General features: G+C 38.7%; 1 protein-coding gene across 5 annotated transcripts in view; it reads right to left on the bottom strand.

Moving 5' to 3' along the window:
• The window catches only part of LOC106867683 (prostaglandin G/H synthase 1), an 84074-nt gene that overhangs the window by 249 nt on the left and 62660 nt on the right, over nucleotides 1-21165 (bottom strand). For all 5 annotated transcript variants that reach the window (XM_089343378.1, XM_089343377.1, XM_089343380.1 and 2 more), the window contains 3 exons: nucleotides 19889-20175; nucleotides 16151-16295; nucleotides 1-8466 (listed from right to left, as the gene is read on the bottom strand). The exon at nucleotides 1-8466 is cut by the window's left edge and continues 249 nt beyond it. In XM_089343378.1, coding sequence (XP_089199504.1) covers nucleotides 8078-8466; nucleotides 16151-16295; nucleotides 19889-20175 — 821 coding nt within the window. In that variant the 3' untranslated portion in view covers nucleotides 1-8077. The remainder of the gene's footprint in view (nucleotides 8467-16150; nucleotides 16296-19888; nucleotides 20176-21165) is intronic.

Below are 21165 nucleotides of genomic sequence, written 5' to 3'. Positions count from 1 at the left end.
ATTTGAACTCAGAGCCTGAAGAGTGATGAAGTGCCACTAAGCATTTTGCCCTGGGTGTTAACAGTTCTACCAGCTCCACTGCCTTCTCACTGCAGCTCATATTGATAAATATATTTATTGATAAAGTCATTTATTGATAAAGACAATTTTAACTTCGTTTGAAATGAAGTTTGTTTAACAATAAACAATAACATAAATAATAGTAATAATAATAATAATAATAATCCTTTCTACTGAAGGCACAAGGCCTAAAATTTTGTGGGAGGGAACTAGACGATTACATCGACACCAGTCGATTTATTGACCCTGAAAGGATGGAAGGCATAGTTGACCTTGGCTGAATTTGAACTCAGAACATAGCGGGAGACAGAATACCGCTAAGCATTTTGCCTGGCATGCAAACGATTCTGCCAGTTCACCACCTTAATAATAATAATAATAATAGTAATAATAATAATAATAATAATAATAATAATAATAATAATAATAAACAGCAACAAGCCAATGGGGGAGAATCTATGTGGTTGCTTGACCTGCTGAAAATAGCAGCTGAGTTTCTCACATCATGCCACCACAATTTAAAAGAAAGGACATTTCTAGAAAGACAGGATTGTTAAGGCTAGATTGTCTTTGATCATACTTTGACTTTCCTATCAAGAACAGGAGAGTTAAACAGCAACAACAAAGATGACCATTGAGGAGCCTCTACATGGTCACTTAACCTGCAAGAAATAATAACCAAACCCCTCTCAAATCAAACATTAGCAATATAAATAGGAAGGACAGGTTGAATAATTTGGTTCTGGAGATTGACAACCTTAAAAACAGGTGAGGTGCCATTGACCAGAACTCTTGCTTGATTAGAGTACAAATGGGCATCAGATGACCAACACAACTTCAATGCCAACAACAACAACATCCAACATACCACAACCTCCCTTGTTATTCTCTTAAACACAAAATAAATGGTACACTTGATCCATCACTCAGTTTAATACCATCACCACTGCTACCACCACCGACACCTGTCCCTTCAGAGAATGCCTCTGGTGTGAGGATATCTTCTTTCTCACCCCCTGTCTTTTACTAAAAAGAAATTTACATTACCCCTTCTCAGTACCACAACAAATACAAATATTTCTAAACTTATTACTTTAATATCTAAAACTCTTACTCATTCTAACCCAGTTTAATAATTTACTAACTTAATTTAATCCTACAGGATCCAGATTATTCTGTCAAATCTGATCCTTATTTATTCCCGTTGTTTTGAATTAATCATGCATTATCTTGTAGCCTTTCCGATGATGCATTTGTTTACTTTTAGAGTGACATTGCAGGGTAGTTGTGAGAGGCCTGATCTGGTCAGTTTGACCAAAAACCAGGTAGAATACTTGGGCTGGATGCAGCCAGTTTGAATACTAATTGGTTAAATTCTCTCCATTATCTATCATCTTTTACATGTTACAGTCATTAGACAACAGCCAGGTGCTGTGCAGTGGGACTGAACTCAAAACGCCATGGTTACAAAGTGAGCTTCTTAAGACCACTGTCGCGCCTACACTTGTAGCAAAAAACCCAAATACAACAGAGCATGTATCCAGCTCTTCCTCCTCTAAAACCAAATGCAGGGAAATACCTTTCAGAGTAGCCAAGCCTGTGTTAGAGGTAATCTCTGTGGTGTACCACAAATAACCGGTTTGAGCCCACTACTTCTTTGTTCTTTTGTTAATCTACTACCCACATAACATTCCCACACCATCAAATATACACATGACCTCATACATAGATAACATTACACACTCACAGCATACAACAATTATAGAGAGTTTAAAGTCCTTGCTTTCTAATTGATGTATCAATACCAGCAGATGACAACGTTTCCCTAAAAGAAATGGAAAAACTTTCAAAATACAAAGACCTGGAAATAGAGGTAACTCGAACGTGGAATCTAAAAACAGAAACAATTCCTACCATAGTAGGTGCCTTAGGTATAATAAAAAAAATATTCAGACAAATACATAACAAAAACATCAGAACTTACAAATATATATAACATACAGAAAATTGCACTACTGGGCACTGCACACATTCTACGCAAAACACTTTCAATACAGTAACCATAAGGGTATCACAGCAAACCACAGCACATACCCAAGGCACACAGAGCTACGCTCAGTAGTGAAGTGAAAGCACGTTATAAAAATAAAACTACTGAATAATAATAATAATAATAATAATAATAATAATAATAATAATAATAATGATAGAATAGGAAGCCAGACATAGTCTTAATTGAGAAAGAAAACAAGCTATGCTGGATCATAGATATAGCATACCCAGCTGACAAGGTATGCGATAAGGAAAAAAGAAAAGTTGGGAGATATGACAGGTTAGCTTGGGAGGTTAAGCAGTTGTGGTTGATGAAAAAGGTGGTAGTAGTACCAATAATTGTCGGAGCTCTGGGAACAGTGAGTAAAAATCTTGAGAAGTATGTGGAACAAATAGGGACTGCAATAAGGGTGGAGCACTTGCAGAAAAAGGTACTGCTTGGAACTGCTCAAATACTCCAGAAGGTGCTTCAAAAATAAGGGGTGTTACCTTAGTTCACTGGTAGTGAACAGCTGACACTGTAGTACATCTCTGGCATTAGAAGCTGTGCAAAAGCAATAATAATAATAATAATAGCACTGGCTCTCATGGCTTCTGATCTTAATTGATTGGAAGTGTTATCATGTACATTGTTTTGTCTTGGTATAAAAGATGGGCTACAGCAAATAATCTGCTCAATACCACAGATTTGCTTGTCAGTTGTTTGACCTTAACCTGTTGAGCATGTCCCTTGACAATATGTGTATTTCTGATCACAAGCAGAAGCAGTTGGTGAGCATCAGATCCATGTGTTGGGAGGAACTCTTTGGGGTTTGGATAATTCACCTTTGGAAACATGAGTGTTTCGTTCAACATCCTTAAACAATTTTTATTCAGGGACCTTTTGAGTGGGATGGGCTACTTGACCTGAAAAAAATCCTAACAGGGCTCCACCTGCAAGGTCATGCACTGTTTATCTTGATATGAGAATACCATGACATTCACATGGTTGTAATGCATGTACGTGGTAGTCATGATGGATATACTGGGCTTCGTATATTTGTAGCCAGTGTCACTTTGATGGCATGCACTGCTCTCTCTCACTCAATAATAATAATAACTGTGCCTGAAAAGAGGCAAGTTACAGTCCCTGGCAGGGATAAGATTAATAGAGAAGTGATGAAGCAAACTGAAAAGGAAGGCTATAAATACTTTGGCACACTAGAGTTCAACGAAATCAGGGAGAATGAAATGAAAGAACAGCGGAGGAAAGAATATTTCCGAAGACTAAGATTGGTGTTGCGCTCAAAATTGACTGAATGAAATAAAATCCAAGCAGTTAATACATGGGCGATAGCATGACTTCGGTATGGAGCTGGAATCATAAACTGGCAAAAGAAAGAACTGATGAACATGGTTATGAAGACAAGAAAATTATTGACAGTGCACGGAGCCTTCCACCCTAAGAGTGATACCGAAAGGCTGTACTTGTCCAGAAGAAAGGGTGGGAGAGGTTTGAGCAGTTGCCAGGATTGTATTGAAGCAGAGGAAAACAGCTTAGGATGGTATGCAAAAAACGCCCTGAGACCATTGCTGAAACATGTGAAAAAGTCCTGCATCATCAAAACTGATAATTGTGTAAAGAAAGAAAAACTTAAAGTGGAAAAAAACACAAGAAAAAGAAATAGCATGGAAGGAGAAAAAAATGTATGGTCACTTTTGAAAGAGATACAAATGCCAAGACAGATACAGAAGACCAGTGGCTATGGATTAAAGTGACCTGAAGACAGAGACAGAAGCATATATATGTGCAGCACAAGAATAAGCATTAAGGACTAACTATGCAAAGTGCCGAATCAACAACACTACTGAGAGCGACAAATGCAGACTGTGTAGTGAGACGGTTAGGGTTAAACAGTATGGCACATCGTTAGCGAATGCCCAAAATTGGCACAATACAAGTACAAAAGACAACATGACAATGTGGCAAGAATGATCCATTGGGAGCTCTGTGGAAATCACAGCCTACAAAGGGCAAAAACATGGTATGAGTAAACCCCAGAAAGAGTCACAAGGAATGAAGATTGCAAAATCCTGCGGGATGCAATGATTCAGTGCGATCACCTGATCAGACATCGGAAACCAGACATTGCTGTGGTGAATAAAAAAGAAAGAATTTGCATGATAATTGACATAGCATGTCCCAGTGACAACAGGATCAAAGAGGAAGTAGAAGAAAAAATGAACAACTATGACAATTTGAAGTGGGAAATACCAAAGTTGTGATCAATGAGGAGAGTAGTAATTGGTGCATTTGGAAGTACCAGTACTAAACTACCAACAGGGCTGAAAAATATTGGTACAAATGTAAAGGTAGAACACCTACAAAAATCAGCATTGCTTAGAACTACAAGAAGTCTTCATAGGGTTCTTGAAGCATGACCAGTAAACAAGTGTCACCTTAGTCTGTTGGCTGTGGACAGCCAACACTCTCCATCATACCAAGCAAAATAAGCTGTGAGTTTTCATCAAATAATAATAATAATAATAATAATAATGCTTAATAATAATGATGATGGTGGACATGGTAATGATTATAATACGGTGATCACAATTGTACGACTGTTGTTCAGGGCTGACTAGTTTCAAACAACAACTTCATCCAAAATACAAAATTCATAAAGATTTGCATACACAAAACATAGGGTATTCAGTCAAAAACTCATACACACACAGCTATATATATATATATATATATATATATATATATATATATATATATATATATATATACACACACACACACACACATAGATACATATATACATGTGTGTGTGCACAGGCTAGTCCAGGAGCCTGTAGCCTAGAATTTCTACACACCATGTAGCCACTTCTTCAACTCCAAACTACTATATAACCATATATGTATAATATATATATACATATATATATATATATATATATATATATATATATATATATATATATATAATATAAGGATAAAATCTTTATAAGAATTTATCAAGTAGTCAGCATGAAAAAACCTCATAAGGAAAAAAACCCATCGTTTTTTTCCATAAATATATATAATATAATTTATATAAGGGCATTACTATATAGTAATGCCTCACGCTTAGAGGGACTTAATAAGTCAAAACTACCAAAATAAGCACATATTTACCGAATGCGAGGGAATGTAACTTTTAAAGCTAACCTCCTAAAGACTTTTAACTTAACGGCAAACCACTGGTTTCATAATTAATACAGCAAAACTATGCAGTAAGCTGCATCTTTTATTCATCATTGCACGTATGGTCAAGACACATAAAGAATAAACAAAAATCAACATACCCTGATGTACCCAACACAGTACAATGACTTCTGTTCATCCTTATAATATATATATATATATATATATATATATATATCATAAATATACAGGGATTAGCTTGAGTTGCTTCTCCAACATACTGAGAATTTAGAAATAGCAGTCAAAGAACTACTGATTCCAAACTACAAATTATTTCTCTAACGGATGGCGATATTTATGGCGCACACAGAACAAAAAACAGAAGAGAAAAGCAAAAACAAACCTGCCTTTAGTTAATTGGGTACGACGTTTCACGGTTAAGGGTATGAAGTTACGCTATTCCGCTCTTCAGCCTCAATATTCTAATAAATTCAAAAGTGTCTAATAAACTCATGTGAATTTTGACCATGCGACATCAAGACCACGTGAGGCAGGCACGTACAAATTTATCGGCTAGTGTTTTTTCATACTGAACTACTTGGCAAAATTGTTAATTATTAATTTTATTACTAATTGACGATTCTCTGCCCTATATCTGTATATATATATAGCTGTGTGTGTATGAGTTTTTGATTGTATAGCCTATGTTTTGTGTATGTGAACCTTTATGAATTTTATATTTTGGATGAAGTTGTTGTTTGAAACTAGTCAGCCCTGACCAACAGTCATTCAATTGTGACCACCATATTATAATCACTACGATTCTTGATAGCCATGCACTTTGAGGAGAGCTTAATGTAAGATTTGTCTGATTCTTTGAATCCCTATTACTACTGTATGTGTGTGTGTGTGTGTGTCTGTGTGTGTATAGGTGCAGGTGTGGCATTGTAGTAAGATGCTTGCTTCCCAACCACATAGTCCTGGGTTCAGTCCCACTGTGTAGCACCTTGGTCTTTTCTACTATAGTCTTGGGCCAACCCAAAACTTGTGAGTGGATTTGGTAGATGGGAACTGAAAGAAGCCCGTCGTATATATATATATATATATATATTTATGTGTGTGTGTGTGTGTGTGTGTGTGTGTGTATGTATACGTTTATTGATGTGCCAATGCACAAAACAGTCAACCTTACTTCTACTGATTATTATTTTTAAAAATGTATATACTCTCTTATTCTGTTACTTGTTTCAGTCATTTGACTGCAGCCATGCTGGAGCACCGCCTTTAGTCAAACAAATCAACCCCAGGACTTATTCTTTGTAAGCCTAGTACATATTCTATCGGTCTCTTTTTGCTGAACAACTAACTTATGGGGACATAAACACACCAGCATCAGTTGTCAAGCAATGGTGGAGGGACAAGGCAGTGAAACATGGGCTGTGACTGCTGAGGACATGCGTAAGCTCGCAAGGAATGAAGCCAGTATGCTCCGATGGATGTGTAATGTCAGTGTGCATACTAGACAGAGTGTAAGTACCTTGAGAGAAAAGTTGGACCTAAGAAGCATCAGTTGTGGTGGGCAAGAGAGACGATTGCATTGGTATGGACATGTGGCGAGAATGGATGAGGATAGCTGTGTGAAAAAGTGCCACAGCCTAGAAGTTGAGGGTACCTGTGGAGGAGGTAGGCCCAGGAAGACCTGGGATGAGGTGGTGAGGCAAGACCTTCGAACATTGGGCCTCACCGAGGCGATGACTTCTGACCGAGACCTTTGGAAATATGCTGTGCGTGAGAAGACCCAGCAAGCCAAGTGAGACCATAATCCGAGGCCTCTGCCAGGGATGTAGCCAGCCCACTTATGCATACCTTTCCTTCACTGGACACTAAACTCTGCATGCGAAGACCTGTTTGGGCAAGTGAAATCGAAATCGTGATTGAATCGAATTCGATGACTGGCACCTGTGCCAGTGGAGTGCTAAGAGCACCGTCCGAGCGTGATCATTGCCAGAGCAGCTGTCTGGCTTCCATGCCAGTGGCATGTAAATAGCACCATTTGAGCATGATCATTACCTGCATCGCCTTACTGGCACATGAAAAACATTCAAGTGAGGTTGTTGCCAGTGCCGCTGGACTGGCTCCTGTGCAGGTGGCATGAAAAAACACCATTTTGAGCGTGGCTGTTGCCAGTACCGCCTGACTGGCCCTTGTGCCAGTGGCACGTAAAAGCACCCACTACACTTTCGGATTGGTTGGCATTAGGAAGGGCATCCAGCTGTAGAAACTCTGCCAGATCAGATTGGAGCCTGGTGCAGCCATCTGGTTCACCACTCCTCAGTCAAATCGTCCAACCCATGCAAGCATGGAAGGCGGACGTTAACCGATGATGATGATGATGATGATGATATATATACAATGGGCTTCTTTCAGTTTTCATCTACTAAATTCACTCACAAGGCTTTGGTCGGCTTGAGCCTACAGTAGAAGACACTTACCGAAGGTACCATGCAGTGGGACTGAACCCAGATCCATGTGGTTGAGAAGCAAGCTTCTTACCATACATTACCTGAGCCTATTAAAAAATGTGAGCCTATTAAAAAACAATTGTCTGGAGAATTCTATTTTCCTATTTTACCAAATATGCATACATACATATATGTGTACATACTTATATATATATACATGTGTATATATATATATATATATATATATATATATATATACACATACACACACACACAAACTCATATGTATACATACATACACACGCGTATATGAAACAGTGATGAACAAGACATTTCAGAATTCGCTCAACTCGCAGCCTTTTTCTTCAGCATCCCATTCAGCCAAATTAAAAGACTCTTCGTAATAGTGATCCCACCAAGGGACAAACAGAGTGACTGACGGACACGGCTGTTTGATGTTGCTGCAGATCAAGTTTTCGTAACTGGCCATACTCACTATATTGTTGACAATGATACTGCCGTAGTTGTCTAACAGTCCTCTGGCCTTCATGTACAAGAGACTGGACTGGAGGCTCTGTAAGGAGAGCAGTGCGCCGGCCTCTTGTACCATCAGGTTGAACATGGCATGAGGAGCTCTGCGAGCACAGAGCACACCAACGATAAACTCCACTGCTTCCACATCACCATAGAATTCTTCCAGTTCTTTTGCTGTGGCCCAATCACCTGGGTTTATGAAAAATAAGAAAAATATATACAGGGTGTCCACAAAGTCTGGGTACATGGAGTAAATAAAATCATGACATAAACAATTAAATATTAACATTATAATTAAATAAAACTGTTTTGTTTTAAAAGTGTGTTAATCCCCATGTACCCAGACTTTGTGGACACCCTGTATATATAAAAAATAAGAAAATACACATATATAAGCATAGACGAGGTTGTGTGGTAAAAAGTTTGCTTCTCAAGCACATGGTTCCAAGTTCAGTCCCACTATATGGCACATTGGGCAAGTGTCTTCTGCTGTAGCCTCGGGCTGACCAAAGCTTTGTGAGTGGATTTGGTAGACAGAAATTGAAAGAAGCCCATCACGTAAATGTGTGTGTGTGTGCAGGCACATGTCTATGTGCCTGTATTTGTCCCCCCACCATCACTGCTTCACAACTGGTGTTGGTGTGTTTATGTTCCCATAACTTAGCGGTTCAGTAAAATAACTTGGGGCCAGCTTGTTCAACTAAAACCCCGCAAGGCGGTGCTCCAGCATGGTTGTAGTAAAATGACTGAAACAAATAAAAGAGTAAAAGAATAAAAGAATATATATTCTTTTATTCTTTTGCTTGTTTCAGTCATTTGAATGCGGCCATGCTGGAGCACCACATTTAGTTGAACAAATCGACCCCCAGGACTTATTCTTTGTAAGCCTAGTGCTTATTCTGTCAATCCCTTTTACCGAACCCTAAGTTACAGGGGATGTAAACACACCAACATTAGTGGTCAAGCAACGGTGGGGGGAACAAACACACACACACACATACATACATATTGTTGAAAACTTGAAATAGAGAGTAATTAACAGTCACCAACTGAGAAGGGAGTTAGACTTCTTGTGTTTTTTTTGTACCGTACTTGTCTCTCATTATGCATTTATGTATTTTTCATTCATTGATGATGCCCTACACTTGATGTAGTTCATATATATCTATATATATATATATATATATATATATATATATATATATATATATATATGCATACATATACATACATATACATATACAACAGGCTTCTTTCAGTTTCTGTCTACCAAATCCACTCACTAGGCTTTGGCCAGCTCAAGGCTATAGTAGAAGAATACTTGCCCAAAGCGCCACACAGTGGGACTGAACCCAGAACCATGTGTTTGATATATATATATATATATATATATATATATAATGAACTTTCCTATTGTTAGACAACATATGAGGGTTTGACAATTTCTTACTTAGCAACCAGATGATTTGTTTATGGTGATCAAATGTTTGTGTAGACATAAGTTCAGTCCCTGCATCAAATCGACATTACCTGTACAGGTGCAACTAGATGCTGTATGTCTGATGTTGAAATGATCGCAGAGCAACATGAAATGAAGTACTTTGCTCAAGAACACAACACAACACTCGGTCTGGGAATCAAAACCTTGATCTTGCAATCATAAGTGCAAACACCCAAACCACTGAGCCAATATAAAACTTCCAGGCTTCAAGAAAACCAGGTATTTGAATAGTGAAGGCACTAAAAGAGGGTTGGTGATAGTATGATGGTACAAACAATGTATTACAACAAGTACATATTCACAAAAGTAAACATGGATTTAAAAATAATACATTTCCAAATCTCTGAGAGAGATTTATACAGTAGTGATATGATGAAGTAGTTGTATGCTGTCAACTTAATGTGACAGTCCCCTGAAGGGAATAATACTACTGTTGGTTAGACCTAGGAAGCTGCACTGCCTCCTGTCGGCCTTGACACATTTCCTGTGTCCTTATGTTTACAAGGGGGAGACAAGCACCTCCACCCAGCTAAGCCTGCATCCAGAGACATGTTTCTGAGTCTTTGCTCGTCATCAGTCTGGAGTAGCATAACCTGTTAGTCGAAGATGCCTGTCAAGCTCTTGTAAACATACAATAATTTTAGTGAAATACATGGATTTGTTCTGCAGTCATGCATGCATTCACAAGTACCTGACTGAATACACAAGTCATCAAGGTCACACATGGGTACACTCACTGCACTTATTGCACCACCCTCTACAGACTCCAGATGCAAATGAATTAAGAGGTTCTGAGTTAGGTGAAACGTAAATAATGGTTTCAAATGTTGCCACAAGGGCAACTATTTTGGGGGAGGGGATGAGTCAATTACATTGATCCCAGTCTTCCACCGGTATTTATTTTATCGACCCCAAAATGCTGAAAGACAGTCGACCTCAGCAGAATTTGAACTCAGAACATAGCAATGGGTGAAATACCACTAAGCATTTTGTCCAGTGAGCTAACAATTCTGCTAGCTGGCCACCTTATAGGTGAAGAATAAAAAATAGTAACAGTTGGATTATGGTTCACTACAGCTGTTTCACACATGATTTTTTATTGATGAAAAGAAGTGTTACTTGGGTTGGTCAAGTCATCTGGCAATCTGTCTTTTTTCTTAAGAAAATACATACATATATATATATATATATATATATATATATATATATGCATAGGAGTGGCTGTGTGGTAAGTAGTTTGCTTATGAACCACATGGTTCCGGGTTCAGTCCCACTGCATGGCACCTTGGGCAAGTGTCTTCTACTATAGCCTTGTGAGTGGATTTGGTAGATGGAAACTGAAAGAAGCCCGTCGTATATATGCATGTATATATATGTATGTGTGTGCATATGTTTGTGTGTCTGTGTTTGTCCCCCCAACATCGCTTGACAACCGATGGTGGTGTGTTTACATCCTCGTAACTTAGCGGTTCAGCAAAACGGACCGATAGAATAAGTACTAGGCTTACAAAGAATAAGTCATGGGGTCGATTTGCTCGACTAAAGGCGGTGCTCCAGCATGGCCACAGTCAAATGGTTGAAACAAGTAAAAGAGTAAAGAGTATATGTGAAGGCACATGGCTTAATGGTTTGGGTGTTGCACTCATAATTGTGGTTTTGATTCCTGGACTGGATGTTGTATGGTGGTCCTGAGCAAAATACTACATTTCACATTGCTCTGCTATCATGTCATCACCTGACATGTGGCACGTCATGCACCTGTACAGGTAATGTCAATTTGATGGAGGGAGTGAGCTTTATTTGCAAGGCAAACATTTGATCACTACAAACAAATCATATGTTTGGTTGTTCAGCAAGAAGTTGCAGAACACTCATAATGTTCTGTAACAACAGGATAATCCATGACACACACATATATATATTGGCAGCAAGGAAGAGAGTGTGTGTGTGTGTGTGTGTGTGGGCACACCATGGATTCTCCTGTTGTTAGATGACGTTATAAGTGTTCTGCAATTTCTTGCTGAACAACCAAACAGATTATCTGTTTATAGTGATTAGTGATCAAATAGTGGCTGTGTGGTAAGTAGCTTGCTTACCAACCACATGGTTCCGGCTTCAGTCCCTCTGTGTGGCACTTTGGGCAAGTGTCTTCTACTATAGCCTCAGGCCAACCAAAACCTTGTGAGTGGATTTGGTAGACGGAAACTGAAAGAAGCCCGTCGTATATATGTATATATATATATATGTATGCGTGTTTGTGTGTCTGTGTTTGTCCTCCCACCATCGTTCGACAACAGATGCTGGTGTGTTTACGTCCCCGTAACTTAGCGGTTCGGCAAAAAGAGACCGATAGAATAAGTACTAGGCTTCCAAAGAATAAGTCCTGGGGTCAATTTCCTCGACTAAAGGCGGTGCTCCAGCATGGCTGCAGCCAAATGACTGAAACAAGTAAAAGAGTAAAAGAGTAAATGTTTGCGTTGCACATAAGCTCACTCCCTCCATCAAATTGACATTACCTGTACAGATGCATGACGTACCACATGTCAGGTGATGACATATATTGGCAGCAAGGAAGAGTGTGTGTGTGTGTGTGTGTGTGTGTGTGTGTGTGTGTATATATATATATATATATATATATATATATATATATATATATAATTATGTGTATTTCTTCTATCTTAATGAATAAAAATTCTTCTGATAGAATAAATGGGTTAATAGAAACCAATGTAGCAAAGAACACAAAATAACTGTGGTTAGCTCCTGCTTTTAAGGCAGGAACTCCTTGAAATTGATTGGTATGTGTTGTCCAACCCACTATCCGGCAGCGTCCAATTCTCTAACGGTTTTTTTCAAATGAATCAAGTCATAACCTTATCCATCTATTGTTTTCATAATCGGTCATAATGTCTTACGTTTAAGATGATTCCCATGCTTTCCCTGATGAGAAGGTTACAATTTTAATATCAAAGATCCCTATGGATCACACAGGTTGTAATCCTTTGAAACATATGTAGGAATAAAGTATGCAATTATAACGTGCGTTTTCTCCAATCCTTAAATTCTTATATATATATATATATATATATATATATATATATATATATATATAAGAATTTAAGCGTCCACCAACCATTCCTGCTACTAATTTCTTCCACTACGTCATACACACACACACACACACACACACAAACACACTAACAGATAAACCACCAAACCATGCACACACACACACACACACACACACACACATACATACATACGCACACACACGTTCTGTTATCACACACACACTCGCAGGCTCTCGCGCACGCACAGATATTCATCTCCCTTTTTCACTCTCCTGTCTTAGAAAGAACTTTTCCCCCACCACCTCCTCTTCCGGTCTTTTCACAATGTAACCTCGTGGGCATCGGTACCATTTTCCTCTTTCTCCGTTCTTCCATTCTCCGAACTTTCCATCTTTCCGACGAAGGGCTACGCTTGAAACGTCATACACTCTCTCTTTCCTTTCCTGAGCGTCCAATAACATTATCCGTATCACGTCCTCACTTTGTTGTTTTTTTGTTATATACATACTCTCTTCCCTGTTGCCAAAATGAGAGGGTCAGCACACATTCATATCTTGATATTTTTCTAATTTTTGATTTTAAATTTTAATTCACCTGAAGAAGACGCTTTTTTTATTCATGATGTGATCAGTTCATTCATCAATAAAAATCACATCTGAAACCTCAACCTCAACCATTTAACGTCCGTTGTCCATGCTGGCATGGGTTGGACAGTTTGACTGGGCTGGCACACTGAAAGGCTGCACCAGGCTCCAGTCTGATTTGGCATGGTTTTCTACAGCTGGATGCCCTTCCTAATGCCAACCACTCCGAGAATGTAATGGGTGCCTTTTACGTGCCAATGGCACAGCTGCCGTTTGTGTGGCACCGGTATCTGCCACGACTGCGATTTTGCTCGGCTTGATGGGTCTTCTTCTCAAGCATGACATAATGCCAAAGGTCTTTGCCTCCGTGAAGCCCAACACTCGAAAGGAACTCAGCTGCTTTGCTTCCGTGAGGCCCAACATGTGAAAGGAACTCAGCCACTCAGCCTCCATGAGGCCCAACATTCAGAGACTGACTTTTTACGTGCCACCAGCAAGAGTGCACTTGGATTGATGGGTCTTCTTAAGCAGAGCACATCACCAAAGTTCTCGGTCACTAGTCATTGCCTCTGTAAGGTTCAAGTTCAAAGATCATGCTTCACCAACTTGTCCCATGTCTTCCTGGGTCTACCTCTACCACAGATTCCCTCCACAGTTAAAGACTAGCACTTCTTTACACGCTGTCCTTGTCCATATGCATCATATGACCATACCAGCGCAGTCATCTTTCTTGCACACTGCATCTGATGCCACTGATGCCTAACTTTTCTCTCAAGATGCTTACACTCTGTCAAACATGCACACTGACATTGCACATCTAGCAAAGCTCTCTGAACTTTGCCCAACCTAATCTTATTCTCACAGCTATGCTTTGGGAATATCCACCTCCACAACTAACGTGGTCGCCTAGATACCGAAACGTATCTACTACCTCTAGCTTGCCCCACCCCCTTGCAGTTGATGGAGTCTATTTTCCACACATGTTCAGCATTTATTATGCCTGTGCACCTTCCACATACAAAAGTTCTTTATATATATATATATATATATATATATATATATATATATATATGCTGAGACCCCCTTTGGTCAAAACTGACCATGGGTTTGCACCTAGAAAGTTACCCTCCCAAGTACAAGTCCGGGCAAGGTTGTTTTATGGAAGACCAGCAGTCGCCCTTGCATGCCGTTGCCCCTTTCCATGTCACCAATTTTGTCCAAGGGAAAGGTAAAGGCTGTTACAGCTTGGCACCAGTGACGTCGCAACCCATTTCTACATCTGAGTGAACTGGAGCAACGTGAAATAAAGTGTCTTGCTCAAAAACACAACATGCAGCCCAGTCCGGGATTCGAACTCACAACCTCACAATTGTAAGCTCAACGCCCTAACCACTGAGCCATGCGCCTTCACTATATATATATATATATATGTATGTATGTATGTATGTATGTATGTATGTATGTATGTATGTATGTATGTATGTATGTATATATATATATATATATATATATATATATATATATATATATATATAAATGAATGCACCCTTTTAAAGCCTAGCCAGGCTCATGGACCCGGTTTCCCGGTTTCAATAGCGTATGTGTCCCCCATCTGGACGGGACGCTGGTCCATCGCAGCGTTACTCATTTTTGCCAGCCAAGTGGACTGGAGCAACGTGAAATGAAGTGTTTTGCTCAAGAACACAACGCGTCGCCTGGTCCAGGAATCGAAACCACAATCTTACGATCATGATGCCGACACCCTAACCACTAAGCCATGCACCTCCACTATATATATATATATATATATATATATATATATATATATATATATATATATATATATATATATATATTTATATATATATATATAATATAAAGAATAAATGTGTGTGTATGTATATATATATATATATATATATATATATATAATATAAAGAATAAAAGTGTGTGTATATATATATATATATATATATATATATATATATACACACTTTTATTCTTTTCTTTGTTTCAGTCATTTGACTGCAGCCATGCTGGAGCACTGCCTTGTGGAATTTTAGTTGAACAAATCAACTCCAGAATTTCTTTTTTTTTTTTTAAGCCTAGTACTTTTTCTATCAGTCTCTCTTGCTGAACCACTAAGTAACAGGGACTTAAACACACCAACACCAGTTGTCAAGCAGTGATGAGGGTACAAAGACAGACACAAAGACACGTGCACAGATATATACATATACATATATATATATATATATATATACTTGAGACCTTCTCTTAGTTTCTGTCTACCAAATCCACTCATAAGGCTTTGGTCAGTCAGCTCGAGGTTATAGTAGAAGACACTTGCCCAAAGTGCCACACAGTGGGACTAAACCCAGGACTATGTGGTTGGGAAGCCAGCTTCTTACCACACATCCACACCTGATATATGAAAGAAAGGATAGAAAAAACTTGCAGGGTTAAAACAATTTGGATTGGTTGGGCCAGGTTGAGCTGATATTTTTCCATCTGTTTTGCTTTACCTGAAATCTCATCCAGTGTACATTAGACAACAGCTACTTGAAGAACAGCCAATGAAGGAACCTGCATGCGGTTGCTTGACTTGTTAGAGATGGATGGATGGATGGGTGGATAGGAGGTAACTTACAGATTGAGAGAAATAGGAGAGATGGAAAGAGAGAGAGAAGAGGGGAATAGGAAAGGTACCAGCTTACCTGTCAGCTCAATAAAGGTCTTTGGGGTTTTCAACTTGAAATGTCTGAGGTAATTGTTGTAGGACTGGAGTCGTAATGTTCTGGCATGGAGTAAGGCTTTTCTGGCATGGAGTATAGTTGCAGGACCATGGTTATGGTGAGTGACCTGTCGCAACAACACAATCAAAGCAGACCTTTAGCAAGCTTTCTGTCAATACAACAATGATGAGAAGCTTTGATTAATTAACATAATACCAGTCTTGAGAATCATTAATTTAACCCTTTTACAATGGAAATCAGATACAGCCACTCAAAATTTCATTACCCTTAACTGCAGAAGGCAGTTCTGTATACCAGTCTATCTTTTGTTGAAGAAATGTTGTGTTTGGAATTATTTTTTGTTGATATATGTCAAGTTTGTTGAGGCAATGTAACTTGCAGAAAAAAAAAATCATTCTTTGGTAGGTATTTAAAATCATAACTGGAATAAGCATGAAATTTAATTTTCTAGTTAAAGGATTGAATCTACTCCAGTATTTAACTGCTGTTTATGTAAACCAATGAGGGAGCCACTAAGTAGCTTTAGTCTTCTATTATAAATCCATTCACATTTAGGATGTATATATATTATTTGTGTATGTATGTATACACACAGTTGCCATCTACTAAATTCACTTGGTTGCCCTGGGGGTATTAGTTGGAGACAACTTGCCTAAGGTGCTGTGCAGCAGAACTGAACTCAAAACTACATGATTGCCATGCAGGTAAGTGATAATTAAAATTAAGCTGTGTATATTTATATTTAACATGTTTGTGTACACCAGTGATTCTCAACCAGGGTTCATATTTGAGAGACCATACTTGAGAGACCATATTTCCGTTGTGGGTCCATATAAGGCTTTACTGTTAAAATTCATGTACAGTTCATTATTTGTAATTCAACAATTAAAATTTTTTTTTATATATAATTTCTAATAATATTTAACAATAAAAATGCAGTAAGTTTTTTTTATATTTACAGCGAATGGCTATGGAGATCCAGTTGAATAAAACTGAAATCAAAAGGGATTCATAGGGGGGGAAAAATAGCCGAGAACCATTGATCAACACCCAAACATACAAATGATACATTTACTGTTGTAGTTGTCTCAGAAAAGAAATTCTCCTGATTGGCTGTGTATGGGGAAATCTACATTGTCTATGAGAAGATAATGTGGGGCTCTGAATAATATCATTGAACAGCAGGCCACATGTTTCTACATCATTACACCTCATCAGCTACAGATACTGAACCAATCATTCACAACCTACCAACAACTGTCCTTCTTACATATAAACAACAAATAATAAATTTTCTGGCAAATGCAAAGCTTTGTAAGTTTGGATAGATTAGAGGCATTGCGAGGTGATTTGGTTGGTATTTCTAGCAGGGAAATCAAACTACTTCAGAGGAGCTCCTTCACTGATTTGGGGTCAGTTTTAGTCAAGATCTAAAGACAGGAAGGGTGGGCATCATCAGCTGAATCCCTTCGCTCTCACGACAGTGCTTCTATTTGCTCCGGCCATCCCACACAACGCCCCAAGCACAAACAAAGTCCTCGGCGTCACCTGTTTCCACAATATATTTTGTCATCCACTGTGACCATGTGACATGTAGCCAATCGACATGTGGCCAACCGACATGTGGCCAACCAACATGAGCCACCACTCTTCCTCAGAGAAAAGAACACAATACACAGAATTCAACTCAGAAAATTGAGTAACATGTACAAACAGATTGAGCTGACACTCCCAAATCACATAAGTAACAGGAAGCATTTCAATTTCTGAGTGGAGCCATTGGTTGGACAGAAAATCTAACCAATACTAACCCGTGGTCCTGTGAAGCATCCTGTTACCAAAGGAGTTGAGGTGGCTCTTCAAAAGTAATTCACAAGTAATTTATTTTTTAGTTGATTGATCTTCACAGGTGATTTAGTTTAGTTTATTGATCAATATCAGAAATATAAATTTGGTCCACCTGTGCGATTCGAACTGTGAAGTTGGCAGCAAAAAATAAAAATTGAGCAAAGTAAATATTGTCAGTGGATCTTGTTACCTTAATTATCTTGACCATCTGTGACTCTGTGTGTGTGTGAGTGTTCAAGTGTATATGTATGTGTGTGAATATGTATTTATAAGTGGGTGTACGTGTCTGTGTGTGTGAGTGTATGTGTGTATATGTGTGTTTGTGAGTATGTGTGTGTGTGTTCATGGGTGTGTGTGAATATGTATTTACAAGTGGGTGTACATGACTATGTATGCGTGTGTGTGTGCTTGTGTACATGTACATTTGTGTGTGTGTGTGTGTGTGTGTGTGTGTGCGCGCACGCATATATGAATGTGTATATGTGTGAGTGTGAGTTGCACTTGTGTGTGTGAACTCACATTTAAGACACGAGGGAATGCTTAACCCTAATTGGTCAATTAAAGCCAAACCTATTTACAAACATCCACTAGATGGTGCCATATTGACTCGTGGGTGCAGTTATCAGCAAATATTCTTAATTCCACTATAATTCTGCCCTCATTCCTACCACAATCACCACCACCGCCACCACAGCTACCACCACCCATTATCATAACCACTTACCACCACCACCACCACCACCACCACTATCCTCATTGCCACCACCACTTACACCATCACCTCCCACCATAACTACTGCTACACACCCCCACCGCCACCACCATCACCAACAGCACTACCACCTACTGCAATGGTCACTCGACAACCACCCATTACTACTACCACCACCATCACTACTGCCACACACACCCACCACCACCAACATCAATACCACCTACTGCAATGGTCACTTGCCAACCACCCACCCACCCTCCCAAATCCGCCACCGCTGCCACCACCACCACCACTACCACCACCTGCTGTGTTCTTTCTATTCTTGTCTTCTGTATTGTGTTCTTATTGTGTTCAGGAATGTCCTGCTGTGCTCTGATACATTCTGTTGTAGTCTGACAGGTTCTATAATGCCTTCATGTGTTCTTTGTGCCCTTATATGTTCCACTGTATTCTGGTGTGTTATGTTACATTCTAGAATCTTCCACAGACTCCTGCTATGACCATATTCTGGTGTTCGCTAAAGTGTTCCTATGTGTTCCATTCTGTCCTGGTGTCCTTTGCAGTTGTTCCAATATGTATTTTTTATAATGTCTTCAGCTCTGTTCTCTCGTGTTTCTGTTGCATTCTGCAATGTTATCCAAGGTTTCCCTTCATCTCTCTCTCCCTCATTTCTCTTCCTCCCTTTCTTTATTTTGAGGTAGTATCGCTCCCCCACCCCCACCACACCCCCAAGAGATAAAGAAAGCAAAAAAGCAAACTGGACTCTGGTGGGATTTGAACTGAGAACATAAAGGACAGGAACTAATTAAAGTGAAGGGTTTTGTCCAGGGCTCTGCTGATTCTGAGCAATGTCCTGCCTTGGGAGTTAGATCCCCCCAATTGCTTTCAGCTTTTAAAATATCTTGAAATGAAGAAACAAGGGGGATGAATGACACTACATCATCTGGTGGGGTACAGGGGGGGGAGACAGGAGATGAAGAGAGAAAGAAGAAAAAGAAGGAAGAAGAAAAGAAGAGGGAGGAAAGTAAAAAGAGAAAGAAAAAAGGAAAAAGAAAAAAAAAGAACAATAGACAGTGTCCAGCCAAGTGAAAATGAATAAAAAAAAGAAATCGTTCCAAGAACTTGCAAGAACTTACCCTTCCTGCAGACTGTTTAATGAGGGCCTCAACATAAGGACCGATTCCAAATTGAATGAGAAACTGTGACTGGAACAGAAAGTCTTTCATGTCATAAGCGGTTCCATTGAAAGCAATTTGGTCTGGTAACATTTGGTGCCAATGTAAAAGCAGCTTGAACTCTTCCAGCATGAATTCTTTGCACTGGGCACCATCTTGGAATACAGCCTCCGGAGTGTAGACATAACTGTAGTAGTAACGGGCCATGTGGGCGATGTATTCCTCCACAATAATCTTTATGTTCATAGCTGGACAATAATATATACACACACACATATATATATATAAACATATAATAATATACACACACATATATATATACATATAATACACACATGCATTTTTACATATAATAATATACACACACACACACATATGTACATAAAATAATATACACACATACATATATATACATAATACACACACACACACATATATACATATAATAATATACATACATACATATACATATAATATATACACACACCCATATATACATATAATATACAAATACATATATACATATAATAATATACACACATATATACATATATGTTTTAACACCAGATACATTACTCTTTGACTCTTTTACATGTTTCAGTCATTTTGACTGCAGCCATGCTTGAGCACCGCCTTTAGTCAAAGAAATTGACCCCAGGACTTATTCTTTGTAAGCCTAGTACTTATTCTATCAGTCTCTTTTGTTGAACTGCAAAGTTTCGGGGACATAAACACACTAAGATCAGTTGTCAAGCAATGGTAGGGGAGCAAACAAAGACATAAAGGCACAAATACATAAATGTATATACATATATATATGTAAGGAACGACCGTGCGAACTCAAAAAGGAGAAACGGTGATGAATGGAAAAACAGAGGACTCCTTTTATTTAAACGCGTCACACGGTCGAACACAAAATATATAATCAGAGATGATATACATAATATGTTATACGACGATAACATAGATGACCAGTAATGAAAGACCACAACCATATAAGATGAATAACAGAGATATTTATTGTAGCGTTAAAGATGTATGTCTGTGTGTGAGTGTGAATGCGACATATAAGAACATAATCAAAGACAGGCCGTCATACAAAGAAGAGTATGTATGTGAGTGATACATGTGTGTGTATGTGAATTATTACAGCAAATAGAAAGAGAGTCAGTAAATAACACGTGAGCAATTATACCAGTTCTTTAGTACACTATAGGAAAAGTTCTGTATGTGAAAGT

The sequence above is a fragment of the Octopus bimaculoides genome, chromosome 27 (assembly GCF_046866305.1).
Source record: "Octopus bimaculoides isolate indiv1 chromosome 27, ASM4686630v1, whole genome shotgun sequence".
In the NCBI taxonomy this organism is placed as follows: Eukaryota; Metazoa; Mollusca; class Cephalopoda; order Octopoda; family Octopodidae; genus Octopus; species Octopus bimaculoides.
Note: the sequence above shows the minus strand (reverse complement) of the source record. Positions and strands in the feature narration are given on the sequence as shown.